Here is a 19,834-nt window from a genome sequence, read left to right on the forward strand (position 1 = left end):
TCCTTGCATCATGTAATCTACATTTTCATAATTCTTACCCAGCCCCAGCACCTTACCTTTGTTTATGTTAAACTGCATCTGCTAATCCTTTGCTTAATCTATGAACGTTTCTAGACTTTTCTGAATCTGAGCAAATAACTATGATTATGATTAACACAAGCGTGGATCGGCTCTTTGCACTCGCCTCACCACACATTGCTACAGAGGCACTGGCTTGTTTTAACTGAGGATAATGACCTTTCTGAATTTGAGTTGCTGTGTTGTCATGATTTACACCAATCATTATACAAACATTTATTTTGTACAAATTTATTTGTAATATTGGTGATATTATTTATTTGTAATTTATATGTAATCAAAAAAGGTCCAAGTGGTCTAAAGCTCTAAATGGTCAAGGGTCCAAGCTGGTCTACGTTTTTCATCGGGGATTTCAGGGTCTCAAGGGGATTTCAAGGAAATAGGAGATTAAAGGGTCTTTGGGATAATAGAGGTCTTTTGGATCTTCAGGGTCTTTGGGTCATCAGGTTATTTTGGGTCTGCTGGGTCTTTGGGATCTTTAGGGGTCTTGGTGGACTTAAAGTGTCTTCAAAATGATATGGGTCTCAGCAGGCTAAAGCGTCGAAAGGAAATTTAGAGAAGAAGACGTTTTGGTCACAACTATATATAACTACAAACGTCTAGCCATTCACACGTGACTTGTGAACTATCTGGTCAATTGTTTAATCGTGCAAAAGCCACTGAGAAGTTGACCTCCCACGTGGAGTAATGAAGCCACTTTTTTGCAATTACCTCAGCACATGTCTCTGTGTATCGGTGTCAGGATAAATGAAAGGACAATTTTAGGAGTGATGGGAGGAACTCGTGAGGGAATTCCGGGAACTGTTGATGCTGGGAGCCAATTAAATCATGGACCAGTTTATGAGGGAAATAGGGGATTTCAGGTCAGACGAATAAACTTTGCTGTACTTCGATACAAGTTATCATCATGGCAGCTCTCTGAAGACCACCACAAATAATTTCACAAAGTCATGATCAAAAGAGCCAAGAGGAGGGGAGGAGGAGTGGGACAAGCAAAAGGGGAATTTCACTTGTCTGCTATGCTCTCAGCCAGGATTTGTACATGTAACAAGGACCAAGGTGGTTAAAGACTATTTTTAATGTCTACAAAGGAAGACAAAGTACATTCAAAGAAATGGTTGATTAATAACAATTCACTGGACCAAATACATAATTTAAGGGTTTGTATTAGATAATTTTCCAAAATGGAACTTCCTTTATGAAAGAGTGCATTGCTCAATGAGTAAAGTAAAACCAAGAGGGAAGTGGTGTGTTAGAGGGCGTGGTCCAAAGGAGGCTCACACACCAGTTGACAACACACTAATTAGTTACAGCCTTGAAATGCTGATAAAGTTTCCATTCCTGGAAAAAACAAATATTGTAGCGGAAGTCCACGAGCCAAAACACATTTGAGTGGATCAGCAAAATTAAAATTGGTGGAGTAATTCAAAGACTTATAGTGGAGTATGATCCATCCCATGCAGAACAAAGATTGTAGCCTTCATTTGAATTACAAGGATATTGGTAGACATTGGACAAACGCATGGTATATTGCATTTGAACGTGGGTTCCCTGTATCATGAGCCAGAAATCAAACAAGCAAACCCACTTAAATTTATAAGAAACTAGCAGGAGTACCCGGCGTTGCCGAGGGGGAGGGAGGGGAGGCAGGAGACGGAGGGGTGAGGAATGGAGTGGGAGAGTGGAAGGGGGAGGGATGCGAGAGGTGAGGGGAGAGGGAGGGGAAAGATATACTACATAAACATATTTGGGGAAGGGGGAGGCTTTGACAGGGCCACATTTTGGGGGAGGGGGGATGAGAAGGAGAAAAAATTTACCCGTGCAAAGAGTGCTTTAACCTCAGTGTTGCCCAGGTATAAAAAGGAAATGGTAATACCCTCTGCCACCAACACCAAGTGGCGCTACACGGTACACATATACATAGAGAATTTACGTCCCTATCCCGGTCCCCGACACCCCCGGATGAGGCCGTGGCCACATAGCCTAAGTTACCCTGCAGCCAAAGTTGTATTTTTATTTGTACACCGAGTAAAGTATATACGTGTTTATAGCTGGAGTACTCAGCATTGCTCAAGCGAAAAAGAAAAATTAACGTATTTGAAATGAGGGCAAATATAATGGAAAAGCAATTACATCCAAATCAGGATCCATCACAAATGTCAAATCATCATTTCACCTTTTTGTTGAATATCTGCTGCTGAATGTGCCGTTAATCACGTTTCTGAGTTAAGTGTGATGCGGATTAGGAAGAAGAAGAAGCCCTACTACCAACTTCGTACACTTCTGGAATTGTTTGATTAATTTGTGTTCAAATGTTTGCGAATTGTTAAGTATTTAGTTATGCGAATGTGTGCTTGTAGATAACTGTCATTAATCAAAAAGGTTTAGGTACTATAGAGCGATTTTTTAAAAATCCAAAAAAACTAACTTTTTTTTTCAAATTTTTATTATTATTATTCTTTTGCCTAAAACACTCCCAGGCACTCACTGGAAGTTTGACGAAGATCCATTCAGCCATCTCTGAGAAAAATGGCGACACACACACACACACACACACACACAGACAGATCAACGGCTCTCTTATATAGTAGGAGAAGATCACCACCCACATGAAATTGGGAATTTTGGTGCAAAAAAAAAAAGTGCACTGACCGAATAAGTGCGGACGTTTTTCAGTGGAAGAGACAGCGATCGGATCAGATAAAATGCAAAACCTTCCAGACAAAACTCCATTGGCGCGATAATAACACCCCTACCTCCCCTCGGATGTCCTGTTTTGATGTCCCATCGTTCCTGAGGCCAGGCTTCCACGTACAGATCTTTACTGCTCTTTGATTTGTTAGTTGCTTGTTAATGTCCTTTTTTGTATGCATGGTCGAGGCTCGTGAAAGAGCTAGTACACTGAACGGATCAGGACACAACAGGACAAAAGGAACAGCAGAGACCAGCGAACCATCAACAGAAGAGTTGAAGGCAAAGAAAGAGGCAGACTTGGACAAACAAAGGGTGCGGTGAGGAATGGGGGACAGGAGAGGTTGCATGCAGTGGACAAGATAAATACAGAAGGAAACTCTCAGGAGGGAAAGCTGGAAATTTGGAAGGAGGGGGGATTGGGATGGGTTAACAAGGTTAGAAAATATCATGGATTTGGATTGGGGATGATCTGAGATGGTGGTGAACAGCTGTGTTGAAGACCTGGAAGGAAGAATGAGATTGAAGAGGATGTGGAAGTTGGTTCCACAGGTGGGGAAAAGGAGGAATGAATGAGTGGAGGTGAGCAGTGATCCTCGATATACGTAGTTTCACTCCAACGGGGTTGATAGTGGACTTTGTGATCCCAGCAGAGACGCGGGAGAGCGGAGGGGGGGGGGGGTGTGGGGGGGGGGGAGTAGATACCTACAAAGCACAGAAAGGGCATAGAGTGCAAGATCAGAAAGGAAGCGGTATAAGACAGATAGACGACCCACCTGACTGTGATGGTGCGGTGATAGGCTCATAAACTCAACTTCACCGTGGGAGATTCCAATAATCTTGAAGGCCTTGGTTTCCACGGCATCAAGCTGAGCAATATGTGAGGCAGAGGAGTCAGCCCAGAGGGGTGAACAGTACTCCATCAAGCTGCGGATGAAGGCCTTGTAGGTCATTAGGAGTTTAGGTGTGCCAATTAATGATGCTACGGTGGAGGATGCCCAGTTGGCGGCTGGCTTTGGAGGCCAACTTAGATATGTGGTTTGCCCAAAAAAGATCATGGCTGATAGTGAGACCGAGGAGTTTGAATGACTGAACTTCCTCAAGAGGATTGTTGAGAAAGTATATTGGAGGGTTAATCATAGTCATATCAGAGAAAGATAGTGAGAGTGTGAGATGTGTCAGGATTGAAAGAGATGTTCTAAGTGTTTGACCAGCTAGTGATTTTTTTTAAGGTCTGAAGAGATGTAAGAGGCTGCAGCCTGTCTGTCTGAAGGAGTAGGTATGTCACGGCAGAGGTTAGAGTCATCAGTATGCAGATAAAGGGGATTTTCCAGAGAGTCGGAGAGATCATTAATGAAGATCAGGAAAAGGACTGGACCCAGAACACTGCCTTGGGATACTCCATCTTTGAGAGAAGATGAAAAGATTCCGTTGAAATCCACATGTTGACTACGAGAGTAGAGGAAGTCAGCAAGCCATGTGTGGAGCTGGCCATAGATGCCATAGGCGGACAGTTTGAGGAGACATGGCCAGAGAAACAGCCTTGATCTCACGTCTGACATTGAAGGCCTCCATCCATTGTTGGGTGAGTATAAGCAGTATGTCTGAGGTGGAGTGACCTTGTCTGAAACCAAATTGGTGCTCTGATGAGGTTATTGGAGAAAAGAAAAGGAAGGATTTCGTATGAATTGTGATGATGGATTTGGCTTGCTGATGATTGGAAGTAAGCTGATAGGTCTGTAGTTAAGGGAACCGCTTTTGCAACTTTTAACCTCTGCCACCAAAGGTGGATGGAAGTTATGTTTTCACCCATCTGTCTGCCTGTCTGTCTGTTTGTTTTTGAGCACACACACACACACGTATATATATATATATATATATATATATATATATATATATATATATATATATATATATGTGTGTGTGTGTGTGTGTATAAAAGCATATATATTTCTACGTTTGTGGGGATAGGTAAAAAGATCCCAAAGGAAAGGTAGCATTGTATAATTTATAGCATGGGCCATGTGACGTGTAGAAGAAACCTGGATGTAATAAGTAGGGAAACTGTAACAAGGTTGTTTACATGTTCTTCACAGGGGAGTTGTGGGGGCAGGGGGGGGGTGGTCAAGCAGTGCTAATTAGTGGTAGGGATTAAGGATAGTTTTCCCCAGTGCGTGCTTTCCCTCTGTAACCTTTCCCTTACGTTTTGAAACTCCTTTAAACAACAGCAACCACACCAACAAAAAACCAGGCAGGTTCCCGGACTCAGCCTCACCCTCAATGGACCTCATAAGGGAAAGGCCCTGTCCACGAGAGGCAGGGAATGAGGGGGCGGAGTGAAGATCCTGCAGGCCACATGCCCGGAGCAACGAGGGCTGGGGGTGACGTCAGCGGGAAGCTTCGAGAGCAGAGAGAGTGCAGAGCTGAAGGTACAAAATGCTCGCCATTTTGGTTCAGTTGGGTCGTGGAGTTTGTGCGCTTTGGAGGAGAGCGAGCGGAGAGAGCAGATCAACAGCAGCTCTTTTCTTTGGTGGGCTGGAGGCCATGCTGAACATCCCTAAGCGGTGGAGGAGCCTAAAAGACAACCTCTTGACTTTCACCTCACGTTTGTGGTGCCGTCGAGCGCGTCGCTGCAGCCATCTTGTGCCAGGTTCCTGCCAAAGGGACATTGAAGTCTGAGCCTCGTCCCCAGCTGCCAACCTCGCAGAAGGACCCATTTGGGACGCAGAGCTAAGTGCCGGCACTAAAAAGGACATTTTATTTTCCCCTGTGTGTGTGGTTGAGACAGTGCGTGGAGGATCCTTAAAGTCGGGAATTAGTTTTTACCACGACTTTTATTTCGTCTTTGATTTCTTTTTATTAAATTGTTATTGTGGTGCATTTTGCTGTCGTGTTTACTTGTTTGTGGTTTCAGAATAAACCTGTGTGTTCCGTTCAGCGAAACATCTCGCATTCCTTCATTCCCGCACTAACCAAGAGCAACCCTCATCTTTGGCCGGTCGCCTCATTAGTTAAAAGCTGTTTAAACCATCCGTCTCGGCTGATCTTCATCGGCTGAATGAAATCGAAATAGAAAATAGAAAAATCGGCTTCATCGGTTAAATTTATATATAATATAAATAAATTGACTCCTATGCACTTCCAGCCGAAGAAAGCTGCATAACTGCAACCATGAAAGGCTACACAAGGTCAGCCCTTTGCTGTTTCAAACTCTTCCCAGAGTCCCTCCACAACTGTAACGACATTTACACACAAGAGAATACCAATGATACATACCCCCTTAGCTGCCGGACCGGTTTCATCGCTTCTTGGAGAGTCATCAGTGACAGCAAAGACAAAAAGGGGTCCCATCGAGGATCACAAGCTGTGGTGAATATACAGTATATGAAAAATTTATTACACAAAAGCCTGGTGGGCTGGTGGGCTGGAGGCCATGGTTAAGGTGGCTGGCTTGGAATATTAAGGTCCTGAGCTCTAGCCCCTGTCGAGCCATTGAATTAACACCAGGTGGGTTGACTTAGCCTACCATCCTTCCGAGGTCGACAAAATGAGTACGTACCAGCTTTCTGGGAACAGGGGGCATTGCATCCGTGATGTAGCGACACAGCTGAGCCTCCAGAAAATGATGCAGCCAAACAACCGCAGGCTGCATACAAAGCACGACATTACACAAAAACAGAACTGAAGTCGTCCAGCTATATACTTCCTCTAAACTTCCTGGTTGGGCCAAAGCAACTGGTTGAGCAATCATGGAACATATTACATTACAGACTTGATTCGGCAACTGTGTTGTTCTTCCTTTCGTCTGCTCAAACAGGACAGCCGTTGGATTGCCAGGCTCATTTGGAGATCGAAGTCTTCGAATTAATCTGACCCGACGAAAGAGACTCGATTTATGTTCATGTTGAAATTTAAATTTCATGTTCAAGATCTTCTCATGGCAAACTTCAACAATCCTCTTGGTCTTCTTGCTTTGACGTTTCTTCTCCCATGTACGTACATTTTCCCTTCCTTGGTTTGCATTATTATTACATGGTATGTGATTGTTTATCATAAAGATATCGTGAAGTTGGATAATTTTATATTTAATTTACAATCCATATTGTCATTAGTTACACATAATCCATGTCATACAAACATTTTGATTCATACAATGTTGCCAAGCACAGCACATATTAAAAGTTGTTGATCACGGTTTGAGATAATACCTGATTATAGTTTATACCAATCCTTTACAAATAACGGACATTCACTGTTTTTTGTTTTCATACGGACTATCAAACACCAAGAGTCCAAGGAATGCTTGTCCAACATGTTGGTTTCCCACTGAGTTCTTGAAAACTCTTTTGATTAAAATATGCGAGCTGTTTGTGTGTCTGGTTCCAGAGGAGATCGCTCAATTAATATTGTTTCATTCCTCTTATCGAATACTAGCTGAAGTATCCGGCACTGCCTGGGGCCGGGGGGGGTGGGCGTGGGGGCGGGAGGGGAGAGGGAGGCTGGAGGAGGCGGAGGAGAAGTGAGAGGAGGAGAGGCTTTACTGGTATTCTTACATTCTCCATGGGGTAAATACGGCACTGGTGTTTTTACAATCTCCATGTTGTAAATACTGTACTGGTGTTTTTACGTTCTCCATGTGGTAAATACTGTACTGGTGTTTTTACGTTCTCCATGTGGTAAACACTGTACTGGTGTATTTACATTCTCCATGTTGAAAATACTGTACTGGTGTCACCTTAGAAGTAAATTATTTTCTTGAACACATGCTGGTGAATGTGCCGTTGAGCACATTTCTGAGCTAAGTTTGATGACGTTCAAAAATAAGAAGACTTACCACCAACTTCGACCCCTTCCGGAATTGTCTGGTTGAACATGAATTGTTGTTTTATTTGTGTTCAAATGTCTGGTAATTGTTTTGTATTTATTTATGTGCATGTGCATGTGTACTTGTATATATCTGCCATTAATCTAAAGGGCTTCGGCACTCCAGAGCGATTTTTTAAAGTCCTTCCACACTCCCTCCTTACTCCCAATTTTTTTTTGGTCCAACACACTCCCTGGCACCCACTGAAAAATGTTACGTGCTCCTCCCCTAACCCCAGTCATGGTGTACCTCCGAGCCCCGAGAGGTGTCACGGCAGAAAGATGTGTTATTCTGTATGTCAAAGATCAATGGTGAAACCACACTAATTGTTACCAACAAACAAGTATTGTATTAAGGTCACACAAGAATAACAGTACAATAACAATATGAATCAATTGTCCAACCAATATATCATTCCTATGATGGTACCATCAATTTCGTACAATATAACTCACTGTGCCCCAAGTGAGCGAAAATAACATTCCCAATGTCTCTGTCCCAGCTTCAAACCAAAGTCGATCCATGCTCCAGTGATCATCAGAACGATATTGTATCGAGACCAGAATTCCGCTCGGTTGACTGTCACACTGCCAAAGATAGGCAAAAGTGTCCTCAAGAGGCGGCTGGGAAAATCACACCTTCGGGTATGGACATTCAACGGCTCCCAATCGGCGAACCGCAAATTCACACTCAAAATCCACGTTGCACACACACACCAGGTTAACGTCTGGATGCGGTGAAATGGTTGAAGCGAGGTGAAAAACCTGGAGCGATGCGAAAATCCAGCATGAGGCAAAATGGCCAACGATCCATTCTCGAGACGTAACGGCACTCCAATGATTCTCTTCGGAATCAACCGCAAAACCTGTCACGCAGGTTTATCTGTCACAGCGATAACAACTCTGTCGCATGAATCCCTTTCCCAGGAAACCCCAAAGTTCGCTAGTGACCCCCGTTCGCCAGCGTTTGCTCCAGACCTCAAAGCAGCTCAGATCCTTCTCGACCTCACTCGCTCCGCCTCCTTTTTCCTCTTCTCCTTCTTCTTCGTCTTCGTCCTGTTCCCGATCCGGTTTCCGGTTTCTTTTTAAAACATTAATTTTTTTTACCTTTTGAAAACAGTTATCTCCAATTCACTTAAACGATAATAATAGTACATGGAAACAAAAATGTTTACAGTGGATGAGAACCACAACAACGGAAGTGACGAATCCGTAACACAAACCCCTGAAAGTTTGACGAAGATCCGTTCAGCCATCTCTGAGAAAAATGGCGACACACACACACACACACACACACACACACACACACACACACACACACACACCTCTCTTATAGTATAGATTATGCAATGTTCCTTTGTATGTTTAATTGAAGATTACAAAGAAAACTACAATTGGAAAGTATGAATCTATAGTTTATAATTGTGAAACTTATCACCATTCATCCCAAAAAAGCTTGCTAATAGAAAGTTGATTTATGGAGCCCGTACCCTCCACCCCACCTTCCACATACATACTGTACTTTGGAAATTAGTATCCGCAATTTCCTACCACATTGTCAGAACACTCTCTGTAATTATTAAAGCTTGAAGTAACGAAAAACCCAAATTACAATGTTAATTATGTATCAGTCAGCTCTATACCTTGTATTAATGGAATTTCCCGAGTTCTGCCGTTGTGGATGTTTGCATTATACAGTGCGTATTAAAAAAAAGGTAATCCGAATTCAAGGTGTTAATATGCAAAGGTTATTTATTTTGACAATTTACATGTGGTTTACTAATTAAGTGGAGATCCTCAGCTTTCCATTGATACCTTCCATGCATCATTGCTGTCACACATGACCGAGTACATGTTCATTGAAAATGACAAGTTCAAATCGTATTTTTACAAGTTTGGCTAATCGATGCAAGTCAGGATAATTGGTGCAAAATGAACGTCAGATGTGAGCTTTTCTCAGGAATGATTGGCCTTTATGCACCCACACCTTCAACATGTCCACCTCCCCTTTCAACACAAAGCTCACATTGGCGCAGCATGCCCTAAACTGCTCGTCTCACCATAGCCGGGTCATTGTGCAAAGCATCCACTTCATGTCGAATACGTCCCTGCAATTCGTCAAGATCACGGGGAGGAGTTACGAACACCTTGTTCTTTAAATGTCCCCAAAGGAAATAATCACATGGTGTGAGGTCAGGTGATCTTGGCGGCCATTCCATTGCATGGATGATGGCGATGACTCGGTCTCCAAAGAGTTCCCTCAGTCGATCTCGGACAGCGATAAGACAATAATAATAATAATAATAATAATAATTCATTTATTTTGTGCTGGGGCGCCGTCTTGGGCCCACCAGAGATATCTGAAGACACCACGAACCTGTCGCCCAAAGTTCTCCTCCAGCTGCGGTAAAACTTCATCATTGATCATCTGCAGATACCTGTCACCATTGACATTCCTTTGAAAGAAAAATGGTCCGATCACCTGACCACTTCCACAAAGTCCCAACCAAACAATTCACTTTTGTCGATTCATGTTGGTGTTAAAATTAAATTCCGGGGGTTGTCCTGTCGGTGCATATTCAAGAACATTATGGGTATTGACCTTGTCATCCATGGCGAAAGCAGCTTCATCGCTGATAAGGAGATACTGTAGGAAATTGACATCTGCTTCGCAACGTGCTATCAACCATCTGGCAAGCACCAGCCTCCGGGCAAAATCCCCTGGCGTAAGTTGATGCCGGATGTGAATCCGATATGGATGTTGGTGGAGGTCCAGTCTTGTGATTTGGTTGAATGTTGCCGAAGGCAATCCCGTCCCATTTCGTCTTGCGCTGATATCCCGAGGATTCTCCAAAACTTGCTGCCTTACTGCTGCAATGTTCATTTCCGATGGCCCAGTGCGCCTCCTACCAGAATTCCCCTTGTTGCGGTTGAGGCTAGTGCCATGCTCTTGGTATTTTTTAACATTCACCCAGATGGTTTTGGCTGCTGGAGGCTCCCGTTCTGGGAAACGTTCCCTGAACGCATCACGAGTTCGCTGCAAACTTCCAGTTTGATGAAAGGTTGTAACCACGAAGGTCCACTGTTCAGTCGTAAGTTGAACCATCTTTTCAATGACTCAGACTGTCTCTAAACCCATACACTGTAGGCCCATCTTAAATACCCATCTTAAACAAAGGATGACGCAACCGATGTTTACCAGACCAGCTTAACAATTTTACATAATCAATTTGGCAGTCGAAAAGTAATGCGTCCATTTAAAATTGTCTTGCACCGATTAGCCCAACTTGTAAAAATGCGATTTGGACTTGTCATTTTCAATGAACATATACTCGGTCATGTGTGACAGCAATGATGCATGAAAGGCATCAATGGAAAGCTGAGGATCTCCTCATAATTGTTAAACCACATGTAAATTGTCAAACTAAATAACCTTTGCATATTAACCCCTTGAATTCGGATTACCTTTTTTTGATATGCACTGTAGAAACAGCTTTCCCTAAAAGACAGGTTGGTGAAGGAATCTAAAAAGGGTAAAATTAATGCAAGAATTTGTTCACATTCGAATAGATATGTATGAGTAACTGGGACTGATCAACTCTTGAAGGGGTGGGGGAGGGAAGCAGACGAGGAGGAGAACGACAAGACAGGGTTATCACCATAGTGATGTATATTCTTGCAGTTTTAACCCCTTTTGGGGGGGTGGCGGGGGGGTGTATGATTTCATATATATATATATATTGTTACGGATTCATCACTTCCGCTGTTGTGGTTTTCACCCACTTGACATGTTTCTGATATTATGTATTATTATTATTCTCAAAAGGTTTATTATTCAGGAACAGCTATCTAAAGTTTAAAAGGTTAACTTAAAATGATACAGGAAATCATGCACCGGAAAACGCCGAGCGAAGAAGAAGAGGTCATGAGGAAAAGATCGGAGAAGAAGCGTGGTTGAAGCTCCGTATCAAGTGGTCGAGCGTACATCGCGAGTGAACTTTGAGTCCTTGAAAGGAAGTTTGTGCGATAGGTGATATCGCCGGAGTATTGTGGAGCCTGCGAAGTCGGGTATTGGCATTGAGATTCCGGAGAACCCTTGCCTCGAAGCTCCCACTCGAGTGAGAGCCTTCCGCCATTTCGCCCCACGCGCTGCCTTCATCGGAAAAGGTTTTTGTCGCGTCGGCTGGGCTTATCCTCCGGTGGTTTGCCGGGGACGGCTGTGCAATAAAGCGGCATTTGAGGAGTACACGGCGATTCGCTGATTGAACGGCAAACGTGTACGTCGGCGCGCGTCTTTGGAGATTTTCCATTCTACCGCGAGTTTGCTGGGTGTTGGACCACGTGACTTCTGTGTCTCTTCGACCGCCTACGCTTCAATTTATCTGGATTGGACATTGTTCCAACGATCGCTGGAGCGAATCAACTTCGCCTTGGAGAAGGTTATAGAGACATTGAGGAGGTTCTTTCCATGTGCTGGGAACAGTGAGTTCGATCACTTTAACAGATGGTACCATCCTAAGATATTGATTGTATGGTGGCTGGCTATCATGGTTGTATCATTATTCCTGTGTGATTTTTAATATATTATTTTTGTTGATAACCATTGGTGTGGTTTCGATCTTGATTTTGACACGGAGTAATATATTTCTTTTCTGCCGTGGCTCCTCCTAGGGTTCGGGGGTATACAGAGACCAGGGGGTCGGGGAGGAGCACGTAACAGAAATTGGGGGCTCGTCCAATTGATTCGTGGGCTCGAAATTGGGTCTTCGTCCGGGATATGTAAAAAAAAAAATATATATATATATATATATATATTCCTTAAATTTCGTCCGGGAAAGAATTCCCTAACATTCCCAGAAGTCTCAAAGTTGGAACTTTTTCCAACATTCCCAAATTTTTTCCAAAAATAATTTTTTTTTTAAAATATTTATTGTGTGAAGGTTAACAGGTGTTAACAATAGTCACCATGGAGTTTGACGCAGAGAAGTTTGCAGCGACCCCTAGTGAAGCACAGTTCAGAGCGTTACTAAAATCGGACCTCTTGGTATTGGCCAGACATTTTAGCTTGGAGGTCCGAACGAATATGAGGAAAGCAGAGTGGCAGAGATTGGTGATAGAATCTCTGGTGGGACGTGGATAATGGGAAGAGGGAGCCTTGGATTGGTTACCAGAAGAACAAGAAAATGTGTAGCTCCAAAAAATGGAGATGCAATTGCAGAGCAAGGAAAGAAGAGCGACACAGGAAAGAGAACTCCAGGAAAGGTCAGAAGAGAAACAAGCAGAAGAAAGGAGAGTGGAAAGAGAACTCCAGGATATAAGAGCAGCACAGGAAAGAGAACTCCAGGAAAGAAGAGCAGCACAGGAAAGAGAACTCCAGGAAAGGTTAGAAGAGAAAAAAGCAGAGGAAAGGAGAGCTGCAAGGGAACTCAAAGCAGAGGAGAGAAAAGCCGACAGGGAGTTAAAGGACCGTGAAATGGTGCTTCAGCAGGAAATTAGACTCAATGAGCTGGATGTAATGAAAGAACGGGGTGAGGTACCATCCATGCCGACTGGTTCGACACCTAGTCAGAACACCTGGGATGTTGGCAGACATGTGAGGCTGGTGCCACCCTTCAATGAAAAGGAGGTAGCCAATTTTTTTTCACACTTTGAGAAAGTGGCTCAACTGCTAAAATGGCCTGAGGAGTCCTGGACCTTGTTAGTGCAAAGTGTTCTGGTGGGTTAAGCTCAGGATATTTATTCGGCTTTACCGATTGACCAATGTGCAGATTATGAGATTTTGAAGAAAAACATTCTCAAGGCCTATGAATTGGTCCCGGAAGCGTATCGGCAAAAATTCCGGCATGCCAGGAAGAGGGAGAGTGAGACCCATGTGGAGTTTGCCAGAATGAAAGAAACCATGTTTGATAGGTGGTGTGATTCAAAAGGGGTTAGGAAAGACTTCGAACTATTGCGACAGTTGATCCTGGTGGAGGAATTCCAGCAGTGTGTCCACGAGGACATTAAAGTACATCTGGAGGAAAGGAAAGTACCAAAGTTGTATGAGGCAGCCACCATGGCAGATGACTATGCCTTAGGCAGATGACTATGACTAAAAGTGCCTTTGGGCTTCATGAAAAGCGCTATACAAAATAAATGAATTATTATTATTATTAACCCACAGGATGGGGTTCCACAAGCCTAACTTCTCGCCTAGACCTAGCCAGGGGAGCTATGGTACATCAGGGGTGGAGAACGAAAATTCATGGGGGCGGCCTCGAGATGACTATGAGGACCACTCTGATACCACGACTTCTAGAAATCAGAAGACAACAGTTCCAAGGCAGATGTATCCTCCGGGGGGGGGGGGGCTCTATGCAGACCACGAGGTTCTCCTCTGGGCCCTTATGAGTGTGTGTGTACTTACGCTTTTTGCCATAAACCTGGACACTTGATGTCCCACTGTTATGCTCTGGGAAAGGAAAATCAGGAGCGGATTTTCGACTAGTACAACTCCGAATGCAATGGCAAATGTGAAGAATCGCCCTCAAAAGGGTTACCAACCATTTATTTCAGAGGGGTTTGTGTCCTTGGATGGAGACTCGACTAACCGGAAACCGCTTATGGTCTTGAGGGACACAGGAGCACATCAGTCTTTGATGCCTGAAGGCATTTTGCCAGTATCAGAGGAGACGGCAACTGGTGATAGTGTTCGTTTACAGGGGGCTGGTGGCTGTGTTAGAGCTCCACTTCATGTCATCCATTTGGAGTCTGATTTGGTGTCAGAACCGATCACCGTAGGTTTACAAGCCACTCTTCCTGTAGAGGGAGTATCTTTGGTTATCGGGAATGATTTGGCCGGTGGTCAAGTTTATGGTAACCCGATGGTTAGTAAAAAGGCCAGCAGGGAAAATAACACCACACCAGTTAGGGATGGCGACAAATTTGACAAGTTATTTGTCGGTGGACTGAACTTCAACACAAAAGAAGAAGTTCTGACCTCTGTTTTCAGCAAATATGGACCGCTTTTGGAAGTGCTGCTGATAAAAGACAGGGAGACACAAAAGTCAAGAGGGTTTGGCTTTGTCACGTTTGAAAACTCAAAGGATGCCAGAGATGCAAAAAAGGATCTGAATAGCAAGGAGTTGGAGGGTCGGACCATAACAGTAGGGAAGGCATTTCATAGGTGTCGTGGGGGCTACAGAAGAGGACAATGGAGGAGTAGTGTTGGTGGTGGCCGCAATCGATATTATTATGGAGGCTCCCAGAGTTACGGCAGCTCCCGAAGGAAGGATTAATCAGTGTAGTGGCCGAGAAGGAGACCGCTATTCATGTGAATACAGTGACAAGCGGTCCCACTGTAATTATTGTGAAAGTTCGGAAAAGTTGAAGCACTGAATGTTGCGGAGACGCCGAGCCAAGATTCCTACATGGATTAACCATGAACGCCACGTTCCTAAAGGCATCCATGTAGTGAACTTCCCTACACAGATTAACCGTGAACTCCACGTTCCTAAAGGCGTCCATGTAGTGGACTTTCCTGCATGGACTAACCGTGAACTCCACGTTCCTAAAGGCGTCCATGTCGTGAATACTTCCAGGCCTCACCACCCAACCACCATGAAACCTGGCTTTCAGATCGGCCTCCCTGGAAAAGTGTTGTAGATTTGCTTGACTTTGGATTTTGATTACTACCCCTTAACCTTCATTCAAAAGAAACGAAAAATAAAATCAGAGGGGGGTGAGATGGAGTTTGGCTTTGCAGGAGGCCAACTAGGAAATTGAACCTGTAAAGGGCAGGGACAATGTCGTGGCTAACGCTTTGTCCAAAGTCAATTAACTTTGGAAATCTCTGTGGGTTGTGTGAAATTTTGTTGCTTTATTTTTGAAATGTTGATTATTGCTGCTCACGGGAATTGGTGATTTGGGTTGTGAGTTTATTTTTGTTTGTTTAAAGATTTTGCATGCAAAGAAAGTTTTCGCTGTGTTCAAACTTTCTTTCTTGAGGGGGGGAAGTGTTACGGATTCATCACTTCCGCTGTTGTGGTTTTCACCCACTTGATATGTTTCTGATATTATGTATTATTATTATTCTCAAAAGGTTTATTATTCAGGAACAGCTATCTAAAGTTAAAAAGGTTAACTTAAAATGATACAGGAAATCGTGCACCGGAAAACGACGAGCGAAGAAGAAGAGGTCGTGAAGAAAAGGTCGGAGAAGAAGCGTGGTTGAAGCTCCGTGTCAAGCGGTCGAGCGGACATCACGAATGAACTTTGAGTCCTTTAAAGGAAGTTCATGCGATAGGTGATATCGCCGGAGTATTGTGGAGCCTGCATAGTCGGGTTTCGGCATTGAGATTCCGGAGAATGCTTGCCTAGAAGCTCCGGCTCGAGTGAGAGCCGTCCACCATTTCACCCCGCGCGCTGCCTTCATCGGAAAAGGTTTTTGTCGCGTCGGCTGGGCTTATCCTCCGGTGGTTTGCCGGGGACGGCTGTGCAATAAAGCGGCGTTTGAGGAGTACACGGCGATTCGCTGATTGAACGGCAAACGTGTACGTCGGCGCGTGTCTTTGGAGATTTTCCATTCTACCGCGAGTTTGCTGGGTGTTGGACCATGTGACTTCTGTGTCGCTTCGACCACCTACGCCTCAATTGATCTGGATCGGACATTGTTCCAACGATCGCTGGAGCAAATCAACTTCGCCTTGGAGAAGGTTATAGAGACATTGAGGAGGTTCTTTCCATGTACTGGGAACAGTGAGTTCGATTACTTTAACAGATGGTACCATCCTAAGATATTGATTGTATGGTGGCTGGCTATCATGGTTGTATCATTATTCCTGTGTGATTTTTAATATATTCTTTTTGTTGATAACCGTTGGTGTGGTTTCGATCTTGATTTTGACATGGAGTAATATATTTCTTTTCTGCCGTGGCTCCTCCCGGGGTTCGGGGGTATACCGAGACCAGGGGGTCGGGGAGGAGCACGTAACAATATATATAGTACATTCAGAAAGTATTCAGAACCCTTCACTTTTCTCACATTTTATTATGTTGCAGCCTTGTGCTGAAGTCGTTGAAATTCATTTTTTCCCTCATCAATCTACACTCAATACCCCATAATGACAAAGAGAAAACAGGATTTTAGAAATTTTTGCAAATTTATGAAAAATAAAAAACTGAAATATCACATTGACATAAGTATTCAGACCCTTTGCTATGACACTTGAAATTTAGCTGAGGTGCCTGCCATTTCTCTTGATCATCTTTGAGATGTTTCTACACCTTGACTTGAGTCCACCTGTACCTGATTTGAGTACAAATTAAATTGATTGGACATGATTTGGAAAGGCACACACCTGTCTATATAAGGTCTCACAGCTGACAATGCATATCAGAGCAAAAACCAAGCCATGAGGTCGAAGGAACTGCCTGCAGAGCTCAGAGACAGGATTGTGTCGAGGCACAAATCTGGGGAAGCCTACATCAAAATCTCTGCTGCATTGAAGGTTCCCAAGAGCACAGTGGCCTCCATAATTCTTAATTGGAAGAAGCTTGGAACAACCAGGACTCTTCCTAGAGCTGGCCGCCCGGCCAAATTGAGCAATCGGGGGAGAAGGGCCTTGGTAAGAGAGGTGACCAAGAACCCGATGGTCATTCTGGCTGAGCCGCAGAGATCCTGTGTGGAGATGGGAGAAACTTCCAGAAGGACAACCATCACTGCAACACTCCACCGATCTGGGTTTTATGGCAGAGTGGCCAGACGGAGGCCAAACAGTTCAATCTTCGTTTCATCAGACCAAAGAATCTTGTTTCTCACAGTCTGAAAGTACTTTAGGTGCTTTTTTGCAAACTCCAAGTGGGCTTTCATGTGTCTTTCACTGAGGAGCGGCTTGCATGTATGTATGTATGTATGTATGTATGTGTCCGCTCTTCACCCATTGGTTGGATAGCTGAGCTAACGCTAACCACAATTGTAACCTGAAATACTTAACCTAAAGCACCCAGAGGACCCAAAAGACCACCACCCACCCCAGCCCCCCTCTGTCCCCTCTGAGGACCCAAAAGACCCCAAGGACCCGAACACCAATAATACACGGAGGACCCAAAGGACCCAGAGAAACCAAAAGGCCCAGAGGACCCAAAAGACCCTAAATACCAAAAAGACTGAAAAGACCCAATGGACCCCAAAGACCCAAAAATACCCTGAAGACCCCGAAGACCAAAAATACCCCAAAGACTATAAAGATCCCAAATACCCCGTAGACCCCAAATACCAATATGATTCCGAAGACTGAAATAATTTTGAAGCCCTAAAATACCCCAAAGACACAAAAGATCCCAAAGATCCTGAAAGACCCCGAAGAAACAAAACACCCCAAAATTCCTTGAAGACCCCGAAGACCAAAACACTGAAAAGACCCCAAAAGACCCTTAAAGACCAAAAAGTCTGAAAATACCAAAATCCTCTCCCCTGTGCAGTCTGCACAGTGATGAGTGGAGTGGAGAGGAGTGAGGGGTTGGAGAGGAGTGAGTGGCTGGAGAAGAGTGAGAGTCGGAGAGGAGAGAGGGAGGGGAGAAGAGAGAGGGAGGAGAGAAGAGAGAAGGAGAGAAGAGAGAGGCGGGGGGAGAGAGGAGTGAGGATTGAGAGGGAGGTAAGGGAATGGGAGAGGAGAGGAGTGAGGGGAAGGAGGGAGGGGTGAGGTGTAGAGAGGAGTGAGGAGTGAGGAGTAGAGGAGAGTGAGGGGTAGAGGAGAGTGAGGGGTAGAGGTGAGTGAGGGGTGGGGAGGAGTGATGGGTGGATTGGGGTGAGGAGGGGAGAGGAGGGGAGAGCGGAGAGGAGGGAAGAGCGGAAAGGAGGGAGAGTTGTGTTCCCAACAAGGGAATTAGTTATTTATTATACTTCGTAAAAGTACTGTGCCTGAAAACTGAAGTTAGGGATCTAACTGTAGTGTAATTATATATTTTTTCATATTCCCAGGGTATATATAATGAGTTTATTTCAGGCGAGTTAACTCTTCCAAATATGTAATTAAACAATACTTCAAAAAACTTTGTACGTAATAAATTGTATATGTGGACTAACTATGGAATACAATCTCTATATATATATATATATATATATATATATATATAATGGAGCAAGTGTTTGTGATTATGTATGCATGCATGCATGTATGTATGTATGTTCTTCACCCATTGGTTGGATGGCTGAGCGAACGCTAACCACAATTGCAACCTGAAATACTTAACCTAAAGCACCCAGAGGACCCAAAAGACCACCACCCACCCCAACCCCCCTCTGTCCCCTCTGAGGACCCAAAAGACCAAGAGGACCCAAAAGACCACAAGGACCCAAACACCAAAAATACACCGAGGACCCAAAGGACCCAGAGAAACTAAAAGAGCCCGAGGACCCAAAAGACCCCAAAGACCAAAAAGACTGAAAAGACCCGAAGACCCCAAAAACCCCATAGACCAAAAATACCCTGAAGATGCAAAAGACCCCAAAGACCCTTAAATACCCCAAAAATCCTTAAAGACCAAAATACTGAAAAGACCCCAAAATATCCTTAAATACACGAAAGACCCTAAAAACGAAAAAGGCTGAAAATACCCAAAGATCCAAAATACCCTGAACACCCAAAACACCCCAAAAACCCTGAAGACCAAGAAGACTGAAAAGACCCCAAAGACCCTTAAATACCCAAAAGACCCTGAAGGGAAACCTAAATGCTATTTTTTTTTTGCCAAAAACCATTGATAAAATTAAACACGGTCTAATTTGAAGGGAATTTTGTTTCTCTTTGCCAATCACAAAGTGCCATAAAAAGCCCTAGAGTGTCGATTTTCGAGATGGCCAGTGACGTCACATTGTGAACTCACTAGGTATGAGATTATTATGAGATACGGGTGATGCATCACAGGTGATGAAGGTTCTGCTCAAGTTTCATTGAAATTGTGTGTGTAGTTTCAGAGAAAATAGCAAATACCTATTTTGGGGAACAACCCCATGTACACTCCCTTGGGGCCCGATATATTTTTTTTAATGCTGTGAACAAACTTTGGTACAAAAAGGGTGTTGAGGGTTGTGGTCAAGTTTTAACGAAATTGTGTGTGTAGTTTCAGAGAAAAGAGCAAATACCTATTTTTTTGGGAGGGGGTGGGGCAACCCCCCAGTAGACCCCCTCAGGGACCGATTTTTTTTCTTAGTGCAGTGAAC

General features: G+C 44.0%; 1 protein-coding gene across 1 annotated transcript in view; it reads left to right on the forward strand.

Annotated features, from left to right (window-relative positions):
• Positions 1 to 6,501: 6,501 nt before the first annotated feature.
• Positions 6,502 to 19,834, forward strand: part of LOC137424716 (T-cell surface glycoprotein CD4-like) — a 47,023-nt gene continuing 33,690 nt past the window's right edge. The window contains exon 1 of the mRNA XM_078772585.1: positions 6,502 to 6,761. Coding sequence (XP_078628711.1) covers positions 6,665 to 6,761 — 97 coding nt within the window. The 5' untranslated portion in view covers positions 6,502 to 6,664. The remainder of the gene's footprint in view (positions 6,762 to 19,834) is intronic.

The sequence above is a fragment of the Myxine glutinosa genome, chromosome 1 (assembly GCF_964187855.1).
Source record: "Myxine glutinosa chromosome 1, kmMyxGlut1.1, whole genome shotgun sequence".
In the NCBI taxonomy this organism is placed as follows: domain Eukaryota; kingdom Metazoa; phylum Chordata; class Myxini; order Myxiniformes; family Myxinidae; genus Myxine; species Myxine glutinosa.